Source organism: Mandrillus leucophaeus, unplaced genomic scaffold (assembly GCF_000951045.1).
Source record: "Mandrillus leucophaeus isolate KB7577 unplaced genomic scaffold, Mleu.le_1.0 Scaffold130, whole genome shotgun sequence".
Lineage (NCBI taxonomy): Eukaryota > Metazoa > Chordata > Mammalia > Primates > Cercopithecidae > Mandrillus > Mandrillus leucophaeus.
The window spans coordinates 1,439,040-1,447,960 of record NW_012101255.1 but is presented as its reverse complement, the minus strand read 5'-3'; the positions used below and the strand labels follow the sequence as shown (position 1 = coordinate 1,447,960).

The 8,921-nt window shown below is 33.8% G+C and overlaps 1 protein-coding gene across 2 annotated transcripts in view; it reads left to right on the top strand.

The window, feature by feature from the left end:
• The window catches only part of AADAC (arylacetamide deacetylase), a 28,893-nt gene extending 20,183 nt beyond the window's left edge, over positions 1–8,710 (top strand). For both annotated transcript variants that reach the window (XM_011972747.1, XM_011972746.1), the window contains 3 exons: positions 967–1,036; positions 4,976–5,147; positions 7,795–8,710. In XM_011972747.1, coding sequence (XP_011828137.1) covers positions 967–1,036; positions 4,976–5,147; positions 7,795–8,391 — 839 coding nt within the window. In that variant the 3' untranslated portion in view covers positions 8,392–8,710. The remainder of the gene's footprint in view (positions 1–966; positions 1,037–4,975; positions 5,148–7,794) is intronic.
• Positions 8,711–8,921: the final 211 nt, after the last annotated feature.

Below are 8,921 nucleotides of genomic sequence, written 5' to 3'. Positions count from 1 at the left end.
TAACAAACCTGCATGTTGTGCACATGTACCCTAGAACTTAAAGTCTAAAAAAGAAAAAAAAGAATAATTGCTGGCCTTAAAAGGACTTAGTTGTGAAATAAGCAAGAAAACTATAGATTGAAACGAGAGCTAAGTAAGAGCATTTTCTTTTATTTTTGTGCAGGAGAAATATAAACAAGTTGGTAGACTGAAATAAATGAAGGTAATAAGTAGAAATACGTTAGCCAAGTAATGGGCTGGGAGTGTTGACTGATAGATACACATCCCAGAGGAAATGAAAGGGAAGAAAATTTAGAGCACTAGTAAAATAATTGGATATAGATAGGAAGGTTGGAAATGGAAAAAAAGAGTATTGTGTCTTTCCTCTTAGACAAGAGAAAAAGAGGCAAAGACAGGCCTCAGCTAAGTATATTCTTAAAGTAGTAGTACAGATGCAAGTAGTAAGTTCCAGTGTTTGTTTAAGGGGACCTAGTTCTATTCCACTTATATTCAGGTGCCTTTTCTATTGTCCCGTGCAGACTTAGGTGTTCCTTCTATGTTGCTACAATTCTGTCTGCATCTCCTTGGCTCACATATCTGACAACATGTTGGTCAAGTTGGCGACTTGTCTTTTTATCTTTGTATACCCATCATCTAAAACAGAGCCAAATCATTACCTCCTTCCAGTAACAGAGCTGGGTTAATCTAGAGAATGAGTCTGACATAGAAGGATCAATGGCAAAATGTGCAAGACAAAAGATAAAAGGCAGGGAGAGCATTAGGAGGTTCGCTGGGAAACTTGAATTCCACTGAGTCGTGGATGGATGGCTTCTTATAAATACAGTGTTAAATTTGTCTCTCCTGTTTTAAGGTAAAATAGAACTTCCAGAACGTGAAAGAAGTGCAGCAGGACTTTTTTGTGAAGGAAACAGCCTTGTCTTCGTTTGTCTATTTTACTAATATGTTGCTTTTATCCTTTTATTTCAGCTGTAAACGATTATGACTTGCTGTCAAGATGGACAGCAGACCGACTTGATGCTGTCGTCATATCAACCAAGTAAGAGCTGTGCTGTTTGGTTTTCTGGCCAGATTCCTGACATGCCAAGATTCTCTCAGCTTTCTTTTTTTGTTTGCTTGTTGTGAGAGAGAGTGTGTGTGTGTGTGTGTGTGTGTGTGTCACAGTCTCACTCTGTCACCTAGGCTGGAGTGCAGTGGTAGGATCTCAGCTCGCTGCAACCTCTGTCCTGGGTTCAAGTGATTCTCAAACCTCAGCTTCCCGAGTAGCTGGGATTACAGGCGCAAATCACCACGCCCAGCTAATTTTTGTATTTTCAGTAGAGATGGGGGTTTCACCATGTTGGTCAGGCAGGTCTCGAGCTCCTGACCTCAAATTATCTGCCCTCCTCAGCCTCCTAAAGTGCTGGGATTACAGGCGTGTGCCACCACGCTCAGTCAATTCTCTCAGCTTTCTCAGCCGATGCATGATTATGCCAAAAATAAATGTTTCTCAGATGACACTAAGTAGGCAATTGCAAGTGAGTGCTAGGCCTGACCTGATTAGAGCTGAGAAAAAAAAATCTGTATATGTGTGTACACGTGTTATTTAGGCAAAAAGAAACAACAAAAAGTAAAAAAAAAAAAAAAAATTGTTTTCACATAAATTCAAACTGTATCATTTATGGACATAATTACCTGCACGATATTTCCTTTCAACCCTTAATTCACAGTCTTTAAAAATGAGTGCCCTGGAGTCACAGGATCATCTATAAAAGTGGATCATAAATAATTTCCATCTCAGATGGTCATTGTGAAGAGTAAGTGATAACATCCTTGAAACAGACTTAGCCCAGTGTATAGCACTTAATGAGCCTAAACTGTAGGCTATGTAATTTTAAATATTTAAAATATAGCCTACAGTTTAGGCTCACCAAGTGCTATACACTGCACTAAGTATATTAAAAATTTATTATCAAATTGAACAAAATAGATGAGTTCATATGAAATTGTGTTAAATAATCCACTTATGGAAAGAGCACTGAGGGACAGTAAAATTAGGAGTGGATTGCTGGGTAGACCCATGCCAGAGCAGTATATATTGAAATTTCAGAAACTAAATGAACAATTAAAAAATAACATACTCATCCCCATTTGTCAAGTTAAATCATTATTATAATGTTGGGACATAATCTTGATCAATATTTGGTTGTATGTGATCACTCATAAATGTAGTGGCTAGAATAATATTTTGTAAAATGCAGTTAGAAAATCCAGGCTTATGGTGTTTTGCATTCCAACTTTATTCTTAAAGAGAATTTTCTTAAACATGGCAAGTCAAATTACAGGATAAGACCTACACCTGTATTTGATTCATTGAAATGACTAATAAATCACATGCACTTGAAAGACAAAATATACTTTAAAATATGTATAAAATATATGCCTTACCTTCAAATATTCTTATTTTATTTATATTAAAGATGAAGAACTCCAATATTAAAAGATAGATAATTTTGGTTGTATTTAAATTAAAATGACCAATAAGCTCATGAAAAGATGCTCAATATCATTAGTCATTAGAGAAACGCAAATCAAAACCACAATGAAATACCACTTCACACCCACTAGGATGGGTATAATATATATATTTAAAAAGATAATAACAAGTGTTAGTGGGGACATGGAAAAATCAGAATCCTCTATACTACTGGTGCGAATAAACACTTTGACAGCTCCTTAAAACGTCAAACAGAGTTACCATATTGACCCAGTATTTCCATTTCTAGGTGTATACACAAGAGAAATGAAAACATGCCCATATAAAAACTTGTATGTTTGTAGAAGCATTATTCATAAACCTTAAAAGTGGAAGCAACCCAATGTTCATTAACTGATAAATGGATGGATAAAATGTGGTATATCTATACAATTGAACATTTAAAATTCAATCAAATATTTAAATAAAATGTGGCATATCTATACAGATATTCAATTGTGTAAATATACCACATTTTATTCATCCATTTATCAGTTAATTATTTGTTTGTTAATAGAAGGACTGCTACAGTATGGACAAATCTTGAAAATATTATGCTAGATGAAACAAGTCAGTCACAAATGGCAAGTTTGGTGATTCCATTTACAGAAAATGTCCAAAATAGGGCAAATGAATAGAGACAGAATGTAGATTAATGGTTGCCTATGGTTGGGTTTGGAGGATGGGGAGAAATGACAAGTGACTACTAATGGGTATAGGATTTCCTTTTAGCGTGAGGAAAATCTTCCAAAATTGATTGTGGCAATGATTGCACAACTCTGAATATATTGAAAATCACTGAATTGCATACTTAAAATGTGTTAATTTTATGGGTTATGAATGTCTCAGTAAAATGGTTATATTAAAAATTCAGGTTGGGTGCAGTGGCTCATGCCTGTAATCCCAACACTTTGGGAGGCCGAGGCAGGTGGATCACGAGATCAGGAGTTCGAGCCCAGCCTGGCCAACATGGTGAAACTCCATCTCTACTAAAAATACAAAAATTAGCCGGGTGTGGTAGTGGGCACCTGTAATCCCAGCTACTCGGAAGGTTGAGGCAGGAGAACTGCTTGAACCCGGGAGTTGGAGGTTGCGGTGAGCTGAGATCGTGCCACTGGACTCCAGCCTGGGCGACAGAGCTAGACTCTGTCATTAACAGAAGTCTTAAAGTTTGTGTGTGTGTATATATGTGGGTATAGACATATGTGTACTTTAAACCGTTTTAAATACATATATACTTTTTCAAATCCAAAATATAAAAACACCAATTAATACAAGTATAGAGGAAAGACTCAGAAAGACAATTTACAGAAAAGGATATCCAAATCATCAAACAATATATGAAAATGTACTGTATACATCAGGAAAATACAAATTAAGACTATTGCGATACCTTTATATACTAAAAATTATAGATAAAATGAGAAAGACATAAAATACCAAGTGTTGATGAGGTTTTGAATCAACAGCACTTCCATAAGCTCTGGTTTGAGAATGACTTGGTAAACCACTTAGCAAAACTCTTTGATATTATTAAGTAAAGCTTATGCATACCTCTGTTACTATCAGTAGCACAGGTATATATCAACAAGAATACATCCATATGGTCACAAAAAAAACATGTACTAGAATATTCATAGCAGCACTGTTTGTGCCCAAGACTGCAAGCAGTCTAAATCCCCATAACATTTTTTTAATCTGGAAAAATATTTATTTAGTATTTATTGTTTGTTTAATTATTTGCAAGAATATTTAATATGTGATCTACCCTCTTAATGAATTTTAAAATTTGCATTATTTTTGACTCTATAGCAGATCTGTAGAGCTTATTCAACTTGTTTGACTGAAACTTTATGCCAGCTGATCAGTAACTCTCCATTTCCTCCTTCCCACAGCCCTTGCAACCATCTTTTCACTCTGATTCTATGAATTTGACTATTTTAGACACCTTATATAAGTGGAAAAATACAGTATTGGTTATTCCATGACTGGCTTATTTCACTTAGCCCATCAACATGTTAATGGCTAAATGATTTGTGGTATATTCAAACAATAGAGTACTATACAGGAAGATAGAAGCAGTATGAATGAGGCTCAGAAACATAATGTTGAACAGTTGACACCAGATACATAGTATATGCTATATGATTTCATTTATTTAAAGGCAAAAACTAGGCAAAATTAATTTATGCTGTTATGTCAAATTAGTGGATACTTCAGGAATTAAAGAGAGTAAACAAAACGTTTCTGAGATGCCGGCAATGTTATATTTCATGATCTGAGTGCTGATTATGTGGCTGTGTTAAGTTTGAAAATTAAAGAAATTATATACTTATGTGCACTTCCAGCATGTATTAGGTTGGTGCAAAAGTTATTGCGGTTTTGCCATTATTTTGCACCAATAATATATTACGTTCTAATAAAAACAAAAAAAAATGTGTGAACTATGTTTTCTCTCTACAGCTACAGATTAGCACCTAAGTATCATTTCCCAATTCAATTTGAAGATGTATATAACGCCTTAAGGTGGTTCTTACGTAAAACAGTTCTTGCAAAATATGGTGTGAACCCTGAGAGAATCGGTATTTCTGGAGATAGTGCAGGAGGGAATTTAGCTGCAGCAGTGACTCAACAGGTATGATGTTGATAGTTTCTATGCTTTTTAAAAATAGTCTACTTATAAACATATTTAATGCATGTATTAAAATATAAATGCAAATAGAAGATATTAATTTTTTGAAACTATTAAAGAGAATATTGAGAAGAAATGACTAAAACATTATAATGTCAATCTCTGCTTCTGTCATAGATTTTTTTTTTCTTTCTTAAGGGAATGTTAACTCTTTGGATAAATCATTAATTTGAAATTATAGCCTGCATGTGGTAGCTCAGAAGTGCAATCCCAGCGTGCTCTGAGAGACCAAGGCAAAAGGATCACTTGAGACCAGGAGTTTGATAGCAGCCTGGGAAATACAGTGAGACCCTGTCTCTACAAAAATAAATGAATAAATAAATGAATAAATAAATAAATAAAATAATAATAAGAAAAGAAAAATTAGCCTGGCATAATAGTGTGAGTTTGTAGTCCTAGCTACCTGGGAGGCTGAGGAGGCTGAGGCGGAAGGATCTCTTAAGCACAGGAGTTCAAGGTTACAGTAAGCTATAATCATGCCTCTGTACTCCAGCCTGGGTGACAGAGTAAGGTCCTGTCTCTTAAAAGCATAAAAAATAAAATAATATGTGTCAGTAAAATATTATACTAAGTAGGTGAATGAGATCATGTAATTGTGAGACTAATGATCCTATTACCCTATTAGAGGTTCAGACGAATTCATAGAATCTTTGATGGCATACTCCTCTATTACCATAACAATAATCCTATTTTTAGAAAATTATCAACACAGTCAAAGAGTCCCATGCTACTTACAAAGAAGAAATATGAAGAATTCAAAACATTTTTGTATGTAGATGTAAAATCAGATCTTTTTATCTGTCATTTAATGATGATATAATAATAATAATAAATGGCATTTTTGCCCCAAATTATATGTAGAATAGATTTTGTTTTTATGATGAAGAAACACTGCTATTGATTGTTTAAACATCTAAACTCTTTTCCCATGTAGTAGTCGGAAAGGGACTATTTTCCCATGGAGTGGCAGTCAGGAGAAGGAGCTACCTAAGATCTTCTCTCTAAGAATGTATGTAGAAGGTTAGATTTTATTAGTTGACTTTAGTTACAAATGAGGGTTCTAAAGCAATTTTAAAACATTGCTGTTATTGGTTTTGTTAATTACATTTATTTATAATTTTTCACACTGAAAGCATTTTGACTGCTAGAATATGTTGAACAATATTCTCAAAAGTAAAGATTTATAATTGCACTTTGTTTCAATCATAATACAGAACAAGTATTTGAAACTTCACAGGTAGATTTCTAATCATTAGGATAAATTTCATAATGTAGCAGCAAAAGCATTAGATTGGACATCAGGAAACTTGGAGATGCAGTAATTTCTAGAATTGATACTGGCTTAATCTCTTTAAATAAATATTTATTTTCTCTCCTGTAAGAAAAATGAACTCTTTCAACTTTAAAGAGTTGTTTGAGGGTCATATGAATAAATTTATATAAAAATGCTTGGCAACTTGTACCAATCTTTACAAATAGTCTCCAAAATGGTCTATTTTGATAATTATACTTAAAATGTAGATAAATACCACAATTTGCAAAATATTTGAGGTTACATCTAATAATATCTGTAATTTTATGTAGAAGTTCTATACATCTTTTATAGTATATTATACACTTTGAAAACATAAAATTATTTTTTAACCTATATGTTTTCACAATTTAAAACATATTTTGTAATATTTCATTCTTATAAGTCTCCTTTTTTCCTACTTGGTATTGGTATATCTCTTTTTACAGACTGATTATTACAAATATTAGCACAATGGACTTGATATAGAAGATGATGTTAATAGACCATTTCACAGAGAAGTCTTGCCCAAATCTCCTAAAGTAACATGTCACTTTAACATCAAAGCCATGTCAGAAACCTCTATTAAGTGATCCTTCTTCTTCATAGCAAAGCTTATTAATATACTGGTATATTTTAATAATTTTTTTTTTGAGACAGTGTCTCACTCTGTCTCCCAGGCTGGAGTGCAGTGGTGTTTTCTCAGCTCACTGCAACCTCCACCTCACGGGTTCAAGCAATTCTTGTGTCTCAGCCTCCTGAGTAGCTTGAATGACGGGTGTGCGCTACCACACCTGGCAAATTTTTGTATTTTTAGTCAAGACAGGTTTTTGCCATGTTAGCCAGCTGGTCTCGAACTCCTGACCTCAAGCAATTCACCCACTTCAGCCTTCCAAAGTGCTGGGATTACAGGATTGAGCCACTATACCAGGCCTATTTTAATATACTCTTACATGAATAGAAGAGAATATTTATGCAGTTCTTCTGGTTATCATTCCTAGTAGAAAGCATAGGAGATTGACTTTCTAATGATCACTTAGATCTTTTTGTATTATCCATAAAGCATATATGACAGATGATTTTCCTTAAGTTGAAAATATTGATGAACATCTAGCTCTAGAAACCCATTTCAAATGTTAGAAAATTTATGGTGATGGTATGTTTCATTTATTACTTAAGTCTTTTTGAGATCATGAATAGATAGATAGATAAAGACAAGATAGATAGATAGATAATCTTATTAGGGCTACTTTATTGTTTTAAATGAAAATGATTTGTGCAAATCATCTTATTTCTCAGCTCCTTGATGACCCAGATGTCAAGATCAAACTCAAGATCCAGGCTTTAATTTATCCTGCCCTTCAGCCTCTTGATGTAGATTTACCATCATATCAAGAAAATTCAAATTTTCTACTTCTATCCAAATCACTCATGGTCAGATTCTGGAGTGAATATTTTACCACTGATAGATCACTTGAAAAAGCCATGCTTTCCAGACAACATGTACCTGTGGAATCAAGTCATCTCTTCAAATTTGTTAATTGGAGTTCCCTGCTCCCTGAGAGGTTTATAAAAGGACATGTTTATAACAACCCAAATTATGGCAGTTCTGAGCTGGCTAAAAAATATCCAGGGTTCCTAGATGTGAGGGCAGCCCCTTTGTTGGCTGATGACAAAAAATTACATAGCTTACCCCTGACCTATGTCATCACCTGTCAATATGATCCTTTAAGAGATGATGGACTCATGTATGTCACCCGACTTCGCAACGCTGGAGTTCAGGTTACTCATAACCATGTTGAGGATGGATTCCATGGAGCATTTTCAATTCTGGAACTTAAAATTAGTCACAGACTTATAAATCAGTATATTGAGTGGCTAAAGGAAAATCTATAGTAAAACATGTAGCTATAACATATTTTTTAAAATAAAGTAAATCTCAAAACCTCAGAAAATTTGCATTAGAAATTGGCCTTTCTTAGAATGGTCTAATTAAGTTCCACATGTAGCATAATTCTTAAATAGTCACTTTTCTGTTTTTTTTCTTACTGTGGGATTTCATTTCAATTTTCTACATTGTCTATCTGCTTTTTCTGAAATTTTCCTTCTTACACTGTTAATCTTATTTTTAAAAATATTATATTCTTGTATATTTTATTTTTGTGTGTTGGCTACTATTTACAATGCAGGAGAATAAATGTGAGCAAATATTGCCTGTCTGAATAATGTCCAGATTTTAATCAATGTTCATTTACAACCTGAAACATTCCTAATCACAGATATGAATTAAATGCCAATTCTTTTCAAAAGCAGTTGTCTCAGTGAAATGTCAATTTATTACCACAGTAAATTTCTCTATGTAACACTTTTAGAATTCAGGTACCAAGTGTTAAACTAATCAATGCTAAAAAAAAAAAAAAAAAAAA